The following is a 15664-nucleotide window of genomic DNA, read 5'->3' on the forward strand; positions in this document are numbered from 1 at the left end:
GACTTCTTAATTAGAGCTGCCTGCAATGGGAAATCAGAGACTGGACAGGCGGTATTAAGGTCCCTAAAACTGCAGATGTTCAATGGGAAGTCTGATTGTAAACATGCACGCTGTTTAAAGGATTCATGCATCTTGAAGATTGACTTTGTAAAGATCTCCAATGGTCTATCATTTCCCAAGAGTCCATCTTCTTCTTAAAAATATCAGTGAGGCCGGGCGGGTGGCTCACACCTGTAATCCCAGCACTTTGGGAGGCTGAGGCGGAAGGATCACGAGGTCAAGAGATCGAGACCATCCTGGCCAACATGGTGAAACCCCGTCCGTACTGAAAATACAAAAATTAGCTAGGCGTGGTGGCGCGCGCCTGTAGTTCCAGCTACTCAGGAGGCTGAGGCAAGAGAATCGCTTGAACCCGGGAGGTGGAGGTTGCAGTAAGCCGAGATCGCGCCGCTGCACTCCAGGCTGGCGACAGAGCGAGACTCCGTCTTGGTGGGCGGGGGGGGGGGGGGGGGGGGGGGGGGGGGGCGGAATTAAGTGATCTGTTTCCTGGAATCCAACCCCAAACAATCCACATTCCTCAGCATAAGCCTACTGGTGTGATTCCCATTACATGAGCTCGGAATGCTCTCTGGAAACAAATGAGAGCACCAAACATCCCAATTTAAGAAGCTTTTCTTCACACCTTACCCTACCAAACTACGTGAAACTGGCAAGGCTGATTACTGTCCTTGTTTTTCAGGTATGGGATTCAGGCTCAGAGGGTGGTCACTTTCTCAAGCGGGTCACAAACTCGAACCCTGAACCATCATTTCTAAAAGTCGCGCTTTTACTTAGGGAGGGACGGCCTGCAGCCCCCCTCCCTACTCTACGCCTCCCCACACTAAAGTTACCTTCCTCTGCCTTCACAAGCTCCTTCACATCCTCCTTCCCTATGAGCACAGGCAGGGCAGTTCAGCCTCCGTTCCCCGCCACGAAAACCCTCCCAGCCGCCTACCTAGCCAAGCAGCCTGCCCCACCTCTGCGCCACACTGACTTCCACCCGCGGACTCACCGGCCTGGCTAGAAGGACTCTCAGCCGGAAACTCCGCCCCGCCGCTTTAGAGGCGCCCCGGAAGTCATTCCGCCTCGCGCTGCGGCCAAGGCGAAACGTTCCGGATGGTGCAGGCGACAGCTGCCGGAGCGGGGCGCTCTGGTGCAGGGCATGCCCGCCGCTGAGTTGGGGCGCGGAAAGGGATTGTCTTCCAGCTGGACTTCGCAGAGAACTGGAAAACAGTGATCGCCATTCGCTCTCGGAAGGTCGAAGGCTCTGCAGCCGTCGACCTGGGTTCTGAGGAGCTCGATCTTGTTTTTCTACCTCTAAAAAGTTGAGATAAAAGACCCTGGCTACAGAAGTAAGGCCAGAGTTATCCTTGCTTCTTGCTGTGTATTTCAGGACTCTTCCGTTGCTCTTGCTGTTCATTCAGCAAACATTGAGCATCTACTTTGAGCCTGATGCATGTCTAAGCACTGAGGAAATAGCAATGAAAAACTGACAAAAATCCTTACTCTCGTGGAGTTTTTCTCCAAGGGGAGTCAGTATGAAGAAAAACATATACTATATGAAATGGTGATAGTGCTGTGGAGAAAAACTAAGCATTGAAGGGGAAAAGTTGACAGTTTAAAATAGGATGGCTAGACCGGGTGCGATGGTTCACGCCTGTAATCCCAGGCATGGTGATTTGGGAGGCCTAGCGGGGATGGATCACCGGAGGGCAGGAGTTTGAGACCAGCCTGGCCAACATGGTGAATTCCGTCTCTACTAAAAATACAAAAAAATTAGCCGGGTGTGCTGGCAAGCGCCTGTGATCCCAGCTACTCGGGAGGCTGAGGCAGGAGAATCACTTGAATCCAGGAGGCAGAGGTTGCAGCGAGCCAAGGTCGCACCTTGCACTCCAGCCTGGGTGACAGAGACTCCGTCTCAAAAAAAAATAAAGTCGGGTGGCCAGAGGAGTCCTCGCTGAGAAGACAGTTAAGCCATGACCTGAATGAGGAAGGGTGTTAACCCTGCTGATATCTAGGGGAAAAGCTCTTCAGACAAAGACAGCTGCAAGTGCAAAGGCCCCGTTAGAAGTGCATTGGGGTCTTTGACGAGTGCAGGAGTGAGCAGGGGATGAGTGATGGCAGCTACAATCAGAAGGGTAAGGTGGGGAGGAGAGGCTGTGAGCATTGTTAAGAACTTTGCCGGGATTGTGATGGCTTGGACCAGCAGCTGGTGAGAAGTGACTGAATTCTAAATCTTACTGATACACTGGATGTGTGTTATGAGAAAAGAATCAAGGATACCTCCAAAGTCTTCAGCTGAGCAACTGAAAGGTTGGGGTCGCAATTATTGAAATGTTGGTGGGGTGGGTAAGATCAATTCAGTTTTGGACAAGTTGTCTGACTGCCAATTAACACAAGTGGAATTATTGGCATTTCCCATACTTGAGAAATGGAGAGGCAGTGCACCCCCAGATGAGAAGAGGATTAGGAATAACAGAAAGCAACTGCAGAAGCTGGGGCCTCTTTCCTTCCCCATCAGCATATTCATCCCCTCCGTTGCCTTTATTGTTAAAAATTCTTCCCATCTCTGTTGTCTCCCTCAAAAATATAAACAGAAGGTATCTTGCATAGCAGTGGAAAGAACAGCCCTGGATTTAAAATCAGGTTCTGACATCGTGGCTGGGTGACCTCAAGCAAGTCACACCAAGTCTATGAACTAATGTGTAAAATGGGGTTGTCTCCACCAACCCTACAGGGCTTAGTGGCAGCTCTGTAATCAGTCTCATTTCCTCCCAGAAGACAAGATTTTATTTAGTTATTTGTGTTGGCTTTGCATGAACACGATTTTAAAAGGGAGAGGAGGGGAAATTAGTATCACAGTGCCAGGAAGCTTCCATGCTTGCCTCCCTCCCACCTTTGACCTCATTAGAGGACTCACACCCAAACTCCACACTTTTCCCTTTGTGCCCTTCCTTCCTATCCACACTTTTGCTTCCTTCCATCTTAATTGACCATCCTATTTGCAAGATGGGATGCATTCCTCTAGGACAAACAGCCTAGAGGAATCCCAAGCCCCAAGTTTCTTGTATATGTTTGTTATCCATCAGCCTGGGAAGACTTTAAGGAAAATCAGGAAAAGGATAGAGGATTCCCCAATAAATGTAAAGCATATTTGCAGAGAGGAGACTAAAACAGTTTTCCTAACTGTAATATTTGCTCTGTATAGATTTTAGACATGGATGTTAAGATTCAACTAGGAATGGTACTAAAGCAAAACAAAATATGCATAAATCCATAATCTCTTGCCGTGATTATGACTGACATATTCTAATCATGTACAAGTGGTAGAATAAATTATCCAACCTACTCAGATGTTTTTTCAAATTGTAAAACTAAAAGACATATAGACTATATGTCTTTTATAACATATAGACTATATGTCTTTTATAACTATAAAGAATGGAATAAATCTGCTCTTTGCCCACGAGTGGCCAGACACAATCAACAGGATTAGGACATTCACAATCAGCTCAGCCAACGGAATCAAACAGATATAAAAAGCATGCAACTTGAAAGACTGGGAGAGCTGATTCCCTTACAGGGAAACTAAATCATTCCAGAAAGCCTCATCTAAAACCTCTGTAATTGACAACAGTATCTAATGATCTTGATCTTGATATGTAAGTATTTGCTCTAACCTAAAGAAGCATTTGTTTATCACGTACAAATATTTAGAATGCCAATCCTGCATTCTCTGCCTAGAATTCAAAAGAATTCTAGGCTCTAAGGCTGCACCCAGCACAGATCAATCCTATGGGATTGGATGATACATGCACTTCAAAAAACACAATTTGCGGCCGGGTGCGGTGGCTCAAGCCTGTAATCCCAGCACTTTGGGAGGCCGAGGCGAGCGGATCACGAGGTTAGGAAATCGAGACCATCCTGGTCAACACGGTGAAACCCCGTCTCTACTAAAAATACAAAAAAAAAACTAGCCGGGCGTGGCGGCGGGCGCCTGTAGTCCCAGCTAGCTACTCAGGAGGCTGAGGCAGGCGAATGGCGTGAACCCGGGAGGCGGAGCTTGCAGTGAGCCGAGATCCGGCCACAGCACTCCAGCCTGGGCGACAGAGTGAGACTCCGTCTCAAAAAAAAAAAAAAAAACACAATTTGCAGCCCGGTGCGGTGGCTCACGCCTGTAATCCCAGCACTTTGGGAGGCCGAGGTGGGTTGGATCACGAGGTCAGGAGATCGAGACCATCCTGGCTAACACGGTGAAACCCCATCTCTACTAAAAAATTAAAAAAAAAAAAATTAAAAAAAAAAATTAGCCGATCGTGGTGGCAGACACCTGTAGTCCCCACTACTCGGGAGGCTGAGGCAGGCGAATGGCGTGAACCCGGGAGGCGGAGCTTGCAGTGAGCCGAGATTGTGCCACTGCACTCCAGCCTGGGCAACAGAGAGAGACTCCCATCTCAAAAAAAAAAAAAAAAAAAAAACCCACAATTTGCTTTTAGAAAACTTGTTAAAGTTTTACCTTCTGGCTTTGAAAGATAGGGGTAGCTAGGCATATTTACTTTTAGACAAGGACTGAGTCACACATTAACTACCTCCTTAACTATTAGATTATTACAAATGTATTTTACAGATACAAAAAACTGAAGTACAGAGAGGCTAAGTTAATTTCTCCAAGGTCCCACAGCAAGTAACTGCAGAAGGGCAAAGCAAAAATAGGACAACACATGTAGGCAATACCAACCAGGTCTTGTGGCAGCAACTGGAAACCTTTTGGAGACACCATTCTGCATTTTGTTGTAGTCATACACAAACCTAGTTATGTATCCAGGCTTCTTTCTCATAATGCCAAAGTAGCACTATTCTAATTTACTAACACAACGTTTTCTAAAAACTACCCAAATTATTGAGGTGTTTTTGCTCACTTCTTCCCATTAGAATAAATGTAGACAATAAGAAAAGCATGAGGGATGACGTAGTCCTCCATCAAATTTGTCCTTTCACACAAGAGATGGCATGGTGTAGTGTAGCAGAATCATAAGCTGCCAGGAAATTATGAATTCTGTATTCCTTCAGCTGAGTCTTTGAAAAAGTCCAGATGGGAAACACTTCCATCCTGATGCTGAAGAAGGAGAATGTCCTTGTGTGAGGAATTCTCACACCAACTGAACCTAAGGTCCCTGGAGCCATGATAAAAGCACTCTTCTGCCCTGATTCTTCTTTACACATATGTACCCATTCAGGTCTTTACAGATATTTCACAGGAAGCATTTATGTTACGAGTACTTAAAATGCACTCAAAATTAATATAGAACACTTTATTTACATCAGAGTGATCTCACATTATCCAATCCATTAACAAAGTCAACACAGGATGGAAGTATAGAATCTAACAGTCCAAGAGACCAAGATCCTAATCCCTTGTTTTGCCACTTGCTAGTGTGACAATGGCCAGTTAATCTATCATATCATTAATTCCTTGTCTGTAAAACAAGAATAAGAAATGGTCACATATCAAAAGATCGTTGTAAGGATTAAATATCCTATATGTACTTATGTGTATATAACTTATTTACTATAAATACTAGTTGACTTCAGTTTATTTCAAAAACTATGAAGCACATATGACAAAACATTAACAGATGTTATTTCTGGGTGGATGGTACTTATATTTTATACTTTTCTGTATTTAAAATTTTCAAAATAAAATAATGATCCTATATACTTTTAATACAAAGCCACACATGTAAGGCATCACTTTATATACAGGGAATCTTTACAAAATGAACTATGTGCTATCACAACGAACTCCTTAGAACAATAGTTTATAACAAAGCAGAATTCCAGACAAGAACCACAGGTCAGAAATGGAAGGGATGGCGGAAATCTAATCTAAACCTCTGACTTTCTAGACTAGGAAACTTTCTGAGTGGCTTTTCAAATTTACATCCAGCTAGTTAATGCCAACACCAACAGAAACACTCTGATCCTGGTTTCCTAAAATGGTATTTAGTATAAATACACGTGAAAATTTTTCCTATTTTTAAAATTTCAAAGTCCAATTTTATAACACAATTTTACAATGCAAATTCTTGCTATTTCACCTTCTGGATTCAGCTGAATAGTTTTGTTTTGTGAAAATACTGACAAACTTGCCTTCATGAATTAAGTACACTGACTTCCAAGAACAAATTGTTAAAAATTTAACACAGAAAAATCAGTTAAAGGTGCTCGAGAGTCCTTTTCATTTGGTATAAATCCAAAAGCTATGAAAATACCTTTTCTATTATGTGCAGCATGCAGAAAATTAAGAATTTATTCAATTTGCAGAAATAAATCAGTGATATAATGGAAACATTTAAAATTTTATCTCCGGAAAATAATTCAAAATCATCTATCAAAAATTATAGGCTGGGCACAGTGGCTCACACCTCTAATCCCAGCACTTTGGGAGGCCGAGGTGGGCAGATCACCTGAGGTCAGGAGTTCAAGACCAGCCTAGGCAACATGGAGAAACCTCATCTCTATTAAAAATACAAAAAAAATTAGCCAGGCATGGTGGCGCATGCCTATAATCCCAGCTACTTTTGCTTGAACCTGGGAGGCGGAGGTTGCGGTGAGCCAAGATCACGCCATTGCACTCCAGCCTGGGCAACAAGAGCAAAACTCCATCTCCAAAATATATATATATATATAAATATATATATAAAATATATATATATAATTTATATATATATAAATATATATATAAAATATATATATATAATTTATATATATATAAATATATATATAAAATATATATATATAATTTATATATATATAAAATATATATATATAATTTATATATATATAAATATATATATAAAATATATATATATAATTTATATATATATAAATATATATATAAAATATATATATATAATTTATATATATAAATATATATATAAAATATATATATATAATTTATATATATAAATATATATATAAAATATATATATAATTTATATATATATAAATATATATATAATTTATATATATATAAATATATATATAAAATATATATATATAATTTATATATATATAAATATATATATAAAATATATATATATAATTTATATATATAAATATATATATAAAATATATATATATAATTTATATATATAAATATATATATAAAATATATATATATAATTTATATATATATAAACATATATATATTATACACACACACACACTTAGGCTGGGCGTGGTGGCTCACGACTCTAATCCTAGCACTTTGAGAGGCCAAGGCAGGTGGACCACAAGGTCAGGAGTTCAAGACCAGCCTGGCCAATATGGTGAAACCCCATCTCTATTAAAAATACAAAAATTAGCCAGGCATGGTGATGGGCACCTGTAGTCCCAGCTACTCGGGAGGCTGAGGCAGGAGAATCGCTTGAACCCAGGAGGTGGAGGTTGCAATGAGCCAAGATAGCACCACTGCACTCCAGCCTGGGTGACAGAGTAAGACTCCGTCTTAAAAAAAAAAAAAAAATTATATACCTAAATATCTGAAATGCATACTAAAGGTCACAGATTATTCTAAAAAAAGGTTTTTCGAAAAGTCTAAGCTGGGATGGTCATGATCAACTTGGTCAGCACAGTGCTATCAACTAATTTTACTAATAAGAATCTGAATTTTTTAAAAAGTGATACAATTTAAGGGCACCATTTGAAATTATTTGGTATTTCGTGGTATAGCATTCTATTTGCAGACATACCAGCATTCTTACAGCCAAAGGATTGGGAAACGACTAACCAGCACAGCACCCAAAAGAGTATAAACAACAACAGATACAACTCCTGAGTGTGGTTTTCCACAGCTGTATGTTAACAGCACTAACAACATCAAACAGGTTATTATGGAAAGAAAACACCAGGTTGAATACCTTATAAAATATGTATAGAAATTGAACATTCCTGTAAGATACAGTTCAAGTCACAATTGAATTATAAATGTAATCAGATATTCTGATATAAAGAAAAGGTTTAGTTGGTTTTTAAAAAAATGCATGTAAACCATAAAAGATAAAAAGTATTTAAAAATACACAAAATTCTAACCACTGGGTTTAAACTTTGATCTTAAAAAAGTAAATGTATATTTACAATCTTTAAATTTCACACATTTGTTACTTTTACATGATCTTTATTATTTAAGAAAAACTTCTTTTAGCCATTTATATGACAGAAAAAAATAGGGAGGCTGGTAGATCATCACATATATAGTATCTAAAATATGAAAGGCCAGGGAGTTTATTATTAATGGAGTCATAAAACAGACTTTACCAAAAGTGTGTGCTAGGAAACAAGCAGTTTCACTTCAGAGACTTCATTGCAGGAACCCAGTTTCCTTAAGTGGAAAAAAGTGATTATAAATAACAGTTATCTGAAGGGTGGTTGAGAGGATTAAATGAGATCACCTATGCAAACAAATACATGTAGGTATTAAGACAACATCTGGGGTGTGAAAGTTTAGTTCACACCAGAACCTTCCTTTAAGGCTTAAAAACCTCAAACAGTATTTCATTCTTAATACAAGAACCAATGTTTAAAGCATAAAATCCTTAATTGGAGTGTTCAGCCCAGTTGATTATCAAAAGCTATTTATAAAATGCTTCAATACTGATGATATTAAAGCAACCAAAACTTTGTGATGCTCACAAGGTTTGGCTTCCTGGGTTATGGTCCAAAGTCATTTGCCTTCTGAGAAGAATGCAGAGATGTCAGATACTTAATTTCTCAAACAACTTGGCATCAGCCTTCTATGTTTTCTGTCTATCATAGTCTCCAACCATCTTCTTGATGTGTGACAATTTGCTCTTTAACTGCTTGCAATGATCCTTCTTACTTTTGTAATCTGCAGACTAAAAAGGGAGAAAATGAATCACATAAATTCAACAAAATAAAAACAGGTCTGCTAGGAAGGCAGAGGTGAACAAAAAAATGGAATATTTAGTCAGAGAATTGTTGGGAGTGTTAATTGAAGTAATACACTCAAGGTGCCTGGCAGTATCACTAACCACACAGGCAGCTGATTCTGTTTGCTCAGTTCTGTCTTCTAACCTGGGTTTTTAAAAAGGATACCCCATTTCTAAAAACCTGTAAAATGACCAAGAAAACTTATCAGCCTTTTTGCTAACAGATCATCTAAAACTGTAAGTAAAACAAGAGACTGGTGATCTCAGTTGACTGGGGAAAGGGAAGCTGAATAGGGGATAAGTGAGATGGGAAATTTTACTGTATACCCTTTAAACTCTTATTGCAAATCATGATGCCTGTAATTGATAATTTTTTGTTGTTGTTGTTTTTAGAAAGGGTCTCATCCTATTGCCCAGGCTGGAGCGCAGTGGTACAATTATAGCTCCCTGCAGCTCTGAACTCCTGGGTTCAAGGGATCCTTTTGCCTCAGTCTCCCTAGTAGCTAGGACTACAAGCACGTACCACAGCACCTGGATAAGTAATTTACAGAAATTTTAATATAATTTTTGTTAAGGTTTTAAGTCAATAGTGACTGACATGCCAAGTGTTAGCAACGATATAGGGCAATAGGAGTCTGTAGTGGTTGATGGGAAAGTAAACTGGTACAACTACTTTGGAAAGCCATTTGACAGTATCTACTAGCGCTGGATACACAAATGCCCATCACTTCTATGTTCACACATTTACAAATATGTTTGAAGCTGTGATATTTTTAAATGCCAAAAATTGGGAACAACCCAAATGTTCATTAACAATAGAATGGATGAATAAAGTTGCGTTTTATATACAACACTACACAGCAATAAAAATTAATCAACCGGCCAGGCATGGTGGCTCATGCCTGTAATCCCAGCACTTTGGAAGGCCGAGGCAGGTGGATCACTTGAGGCCAGGAATTTGAGACCTGCCTGCCGAACATGGTGAAACCCCATCTCTACTAAAAATAGGAAAATTAGCCGGGTGTGGTAGTGCTTGCCTGTAATCTCAGCGGCTCGGGAGGCTGAGGCAGGAGAACTGCTTGAACCCAGGAGGCAAGAGGTTGCAGTGAGCTGAGATCATGCTACTGCACTCCAGCCTGGGTGACAGAGCGAGACTCCCTCTTAAAAAAAAAAAAAAAAAATCAATGAACCATGGCTGGGCATGGTTGCTCATGCCTGTAATTCCAGCACTTTGGGAGGCCAAGGCAGGCGGATCACCTGATGTTGGGAGTTCAAGACCAGCCTGGCCAACATGGCAAAACTTTGTCTCTACTTGGTGTGTGCCTGCAATCCCAGCTAGGCTGCAGGAGAATTGCTTGAACCTGGGAGGCGGAGGTTGTAGTGAGCCAAGATTGCGCCACTGCACTCCATCCTGGGCAACAGAGCAAGACTCCGTCTAAAACAAAAAAATAGTAATGAACCATGAATGGACCCTTACAAACACAATACTGAGCAAAAGAAATCACACACAAAATACATACTGTATGATTCCATTTATGTAATGTGCAAGAGAGACAAAACTCTATAATGTTAGAAGTGAGCATGGTGGACCCCTCTGCAGAGAGTGTAAACACTGGAAAGGAGTACAAGCATGGGGTGGGGAGGTACTGGGAAATACATTTCTTGATCTGCATACACAGGTATGTGGTCACACTGTGAAAATTCATCATGTTATACACTTTGATTTGTACACTTTATGTATACTTCAACTTTTACAAAATACATAAAATAAAAAATGAAAAACATGTAATAGAAAAGCTCTTCCTCCAGATGAGGAGGTATGGGAATTAAAAGAAAAAGAAGAGGAGGAAAGTTCTTCCTACAAGAACGATCTCGGATACTTACTCCCTTCACTTGCTTCAGTCTATTGTATTCATCAGCAGCAGCCTATTAATGAGAGACACAAAGGAATATGTTTACTGGGGCATTTTATCTTTCAAAAGTAACATTCCTGGCCGGGCGCGGTGGCTCAAGCCTGTAATCCCAGCACTTTGGGAGGCCGAGACGGGCGGATCACAAGGTCAGGAGATCGAGACCATCCTGGCTAACACGGCGAAACCCCGTCTCTACTAAAAACACAAAAAATTAGCCGGGCGAGGTGGCGGCGCCTGTAAACTCCCAGCTACTCGGGAGGCTGAGGCAGGAGAATGGCGGGAACCCGGGAGGCGGAGCTTGCAGTGAGCTGAGACCCGGCCACTGCACTCCAGCCTGGGCGACAGAGCGAGACTCCGTCTAAAAAAAAAAAAAAAAAAAAAAAAAAAGTAACATTCCTGATGTTATACTTTGGAGCTAAAAGTGACAGCTTATGACAAAAATATAAGCAATTAAAAGAACAAAGTCATAAAGCTCTTAAAACTCATGATCAGTAGGAAGGTCTGAAGGAATTCAGTGAAGAGATATTTATGATACTGTATCTTTCACATTCCTCTCACACAGGCAGGTAACTCTCTGTTCTGCTACTTCTCATCTCTCCTCATGCCAGTCCCCATGCTACACTGACACCAGGAAGATCTTTTCAAACACTGAGCGCTGATCAGGTAATATCCCACTACACAACTGGTCTGAGCTTCCCATTAACTTCTCTCTTCATCCAGTTTCCTACCTTTCCAGTCTCAGCACCCATCATCAGCAACTCCTTTAAAAACTGAAACATGTTAAATGCTTCAAGATTTTGATCATGTTTTCCTTATGGCTGAAATCATGCACCTCCCCGCACCCTTCTGTCTGGAAAATTCTTAATGATTCCCTCACTGTGAAGCCTCGAAAGACTTTATTTCTCCTATGAGCAGTTAAGTTATAGTGCTTTCTACACATGATACAAATACAGCATTAATCATATTGTCTAAATTGGTTAGATGTCAGTTTTTTTCTTAAAATATGAGCTCTTTGAGGGTGGGGACAGGATTTTATATATCTAACCTCAGCATTTCCACATCAAAGAGCAATAAGTGATCAATACATGTTCACTAAATTAAGAAAGATCTATAACACCCTATAGAAACCATAAAAGAAATACATAAATCTAACTATACAAAGATGTGAATATATCAAAACTAAAAAGCAGATCACTTCAACTGAAAAATGGCAGAATATCTAATTTTTCAGGTGTAAGTGACATGTGCATCAAATGAGCCCTGTATTGTATCAGGAGGGAGACGCAGTTAGTGCAATCTCTCTGGAGGGCAATTTTGCAACAGAAGTTTAAAGATACATACCCTCTGACTCTCAGCAATTTCACATTCTGGAATTAGTTTTAATTAGATAAGCAGGCTGGGCGCTGTGGCTCACACCTGTAATTCCAGCGCTTTGGGAGGCCGAGGCAGGCAGATCACCTGAGGTCAGGAGTTCGAGACCAGCCTGACCAACATGGCAAAACCCCGTCTCTACTAAAAATACAAAAATTAGCCAGGTGTGGTGCTATATGCCTATAATCCCAGTTACTTGGGAGGCTGAGGCAGAAGAATCACTTGAACCTGGGAGGCAGAGGTTGCAGTGAGCCAAGATAGAGCCATTGCACTTCAGTGTGGGCGACAGAGCAAGACTCTGTCTCAAAAAAAAAAAAAAAAAAACTAGATAAGCAGACAAGAGTACAAAAATGGAGAGGTTCACCAGTGCATACTGGTACTACTGGAGTAGGGGGAGACATACTTAAATGTCTATCCATAGAAAATGACTCTTAAATTATGATGCAACCATAAAATTGAAAGTTGTTTACCTAATTTTACACATAAAAAACTTAAAACTAAGTAGGTCTTTATTACTGATATAAAAAAAACTTGCTGTTAAGAAAAGCCAGAAATAAGCAGTGCAAGAAAGTTTTGTTTTGTTTTTTTTTTAAAGATAAAACACCACAATGATAAGAGTACATCAAAGGGACACAGGAAGCAACTGAAAGAGTTCCCAACGGTCAAAGTGAGAACAATTAGAGCTACAAAGTAAAGCAGCCTTGGATTATAACTCACAGTATAAAACAGATATCCATGAGTCCACAGTTACGTAAGTGATTGATCAATAAAGGAACAAATAAACAAGAAGAGACTAATCTCCCTCTAAAAGGTGGTGTAACTACATTAATTTCAGTACGTATACAAAATACAGTATGAAAAGGATGGATTTAAAAAAAAAACAAAACCCAGTAACTCTACATGGACAAATTCTATCTCAGCCAGGTGATCAAGGGAGGAAAAAAAAGATAACTATAAACTGTTGATTTAAAAGACAGGAAGAAAGTAAGTGGAACATGGAAGATGATAGATGATGTTTCCTTAGAGAAAGTTATATGTACCTCGGTGACTCCTGCTTGGAGAGATTGTTTTAACAACTAATATTTTGGTGATAAGGATTTCTTGATGGTAGGATTTAAGGTGATTTCTTTTTCTTTTTTTCTTCTTTTTTTTTTTTTGAGATGGAGTCTTGCTCTGTCACCCAGGCTGGAGTGCAATGGCGCAATCTCCACTCACTGCAATCTCCGCTTCCCGGGTTCACGCCATTCTTCTGCCTCAGCCTCTCATGTAGCTGGGACTACAGGTGCCCGCCACCACGCCCGGCTCATTTTTTTTTTTTTTAATGTATTTTTAGTAGAGATGGGGTTTCACCGTGTTAGCCAGGATGGTCTCGATCTCCTGACCTCGTGATCCGCCCGTCTCGGCCTCCCAAAGTGCTGGGATTACAGGCGTTAGCCACCGTGCCTGGCCACGGTGATTTCTTTTTCTGTATACAATTCTGTGTTAAGTTCTTTTCTACAGAAAAAATGGCTTTATAAATAGGAAAGATAATAGGGCTATTTTATTATTATTATTATTATTATTATTATTATTATTATTTTTGAGATGGAGTCTCACTCTGTTGCCCAGGCTGGAGTGCAATGGCGCAATCTTGGCTCACTGCAACCTCCCCCATCCCAGGTTCAAGCAATTCTCCTGCCTCAGCCTCCCGAGTAGCTGGGATTACAGGTGTCCACCACCATGCCCTGCTATTTTTTGTATTTTTAGTAGAGACGGAGTTTCGCCATGTTGGCCACGCTATTCTCAAACTCCTGACCTCAGGTGATCCACCCGCCTTGGCCTCCCAAAGTGTGGGGATTATAGCCGTGAAACCACCATGCCCAGCCTGGCTATTTTAAATAGGAAAGCATAGATGTACATAGAATAGTGCTTTGTAGGGGCTGGGCACGGTGGCTCATGCCTGAAATCCCAGCACTTTGGGAGGCTGAGGTGGGTGATCACAAGGTCAGGAGATCGAGACCATCCTGGCTAACACGGTGAAACCCCGTCTCTACTAAAAAAAGAATACAAAAAATTAGCCAGGCGTGGTGGTGGCAGGCACCTGTAGTCCAGCTACTCAGGAGGCTGGGGCAGGAGAATGGTGTCAACCCCGGAGGCGGAGCTTGAAGTGAGCCAAGATCGCGCCACTCCAGCCTGGTCGACAGAGCAAGACTCTGCCTCAAAAAAAAGGAATAGTGCTTGGAAATTCTTAACTATTATACATTAGTTCAGTCTTCTATTAGAAAAGAATTTCATCCAAAACCCAATCTCAACTATTCTTCAACGAAACTGCAGTTTGATAATTACTAGCACATTTTAATCAACATTAATATAAAGGATGCTGTACCTCCACAGATAAGATTCAAATTCTGCATAATATACAAATATTAGGTTGAATTTACCATGTACTCTTCACTTTCTTCTCTATAGTCATCCAATTCTTTATCCAAACGGGAGAGTTCTTTATTGATCTCATCAAGTTCTGATTGTAAGCTCTTGTATTCCTGTAGGCCAGTGTCAAAATTTCTCTTGTACAGTTGTCTTTGTTGATCTGAAGTGATAGGTGGATATTCCCTAAAAGGTGAGAGAAAATGACTACATATGTATCCTTAGCAGACATAAAATTCAATGCTCCTTCCTCAAAGATAATAAAGCTGGTGGGGTATGGAGAATGACATTTTCTTGTTTCCTTTTTGTTTCTTATGGGTAAAGAGAGAGAGAGTACAAATAGGTTCTATTAAGAGTGACTATATATTACTGCTCATTTTTTAAAAACTATGCCGACATAATTTGCAGAAATAATTTTGAAAATCATTTACAAAATTGAAGGTACAAGTCATAGGAACTCATTTATTCTCCATACACAGTATCAATAGTGGACTACTTATGTTTCAAGTTTTTCTTTCTTTTTTTTCTTTTTTTGAGACAAAGCCCGCTCTATCACCCAGGCTGGAGTGCAGTGGCACAATCTCGGCTCACTGCAACCTCTACTTCCCGGGTTCAAGCGATTTTCATCCCTCAGCCTCCATAGTAGCTGGGATTACAGGCAGCTGCCACCATGCCCAGCTAATTTTTGTATTTTAGTGGAGACGGGGTTTCACCATGTTGGCCAGGCTGGTCTCAAACTCCTGACCTCAGGTGATCCACCCACCTCAGCCTCCTGAAGTGCTGGGATTACAGGAGTAAGCCACCACGCCTGGCCTGTTTAAAGTCTTAAAACTGGAATTCTGGAACACAAAGTACGCTTTGATCACCACAGTGGCAGCACAGCTGACTGGAAGTGGCTGTTTCCTGCTACCACCCATAGTTTTCAGACTGGTTTATTTATTTTTTGCTCTTGTTTTTCCAAAGTGGAAATAGCTTATCTACTT

General features: G+C 40.5%; 2 protein-coding genes and 1 long non-coding RNA gene across 12 annotated transcripts in view; 1 reads left to right on the top strand and 2 right to left on the bottom strand.

The window, feature by feature from the left end:
* Positions 1–1184, bottom strand: part of LOC105475187 (general transcription factor IIH subunit 2) — a 34998-nt gene extending 33814 nt beyond the window's left edge. For 3 of the 6 annotated variants that reach the window (XM_011730237.3, XM_071098838.1, XM_011730234.3), the window contains exon 1: positions 891–1074. The gene's annotated coding sequence lies outside the window, so the exon portion shown is untranslated. Of the gene's footprint in view, positions 1–890 lie in introns of all 6 variants that reach the window. The other 3 variants (XM_011730235.3, XM_011730236.3, XM_071098837.1) reach the window with 3 other exon arrangements.
* Positions 617–12999, top strand: LOC139363855 (uncharacterized). Its single transcript, XR_011624939.1, has 3 exons — positions 617–739; positions 11467–11567; positions 12871–12999. It is a non-coding gene; the product is annotated as an uncharacterized lncRNA (long non-coding RNA).
* Positions 7242–15664, bottom strand: part of OCLN (occludin) — a 61644-nt gene continuing 53221 nt past the window's right edge. For 4 of the 5 annotated variants that reach the window (XM_011730231.2, XM_011730230.3, XM_011730232.3 and 1 more), the window contains exons 7-9: positions 14696–14867; positions 10876–10917; positions 7242–8937 (exon numbers count right to left, since the gene is read on the bottom strand). In XM_011730231.2, the coding sequence (XP_011728533.1) occupies positions 8836–8937; positions 10876–10917; positions 14696–14867 (316 nt within the window). In that variant the 3' untranslated portion in view covers positions 7242–8835. 5 annotated transcript variants of the gene reach the window in all.

This window comes from Macaca nemestrina, chromosome 6, assembly GCF_043159975.1.
Source record: "Macaca nemestrina isolate mMacNem1 chromosome 6, mMacNem.hap1, whole genome shotgun sequence".
Taxonomy (NCBI): Eukaryota; Metazoa; Chordata; class Mammalia; order Primates; family Cercopithecidae; genus Macaca; species Macaca nemestrina.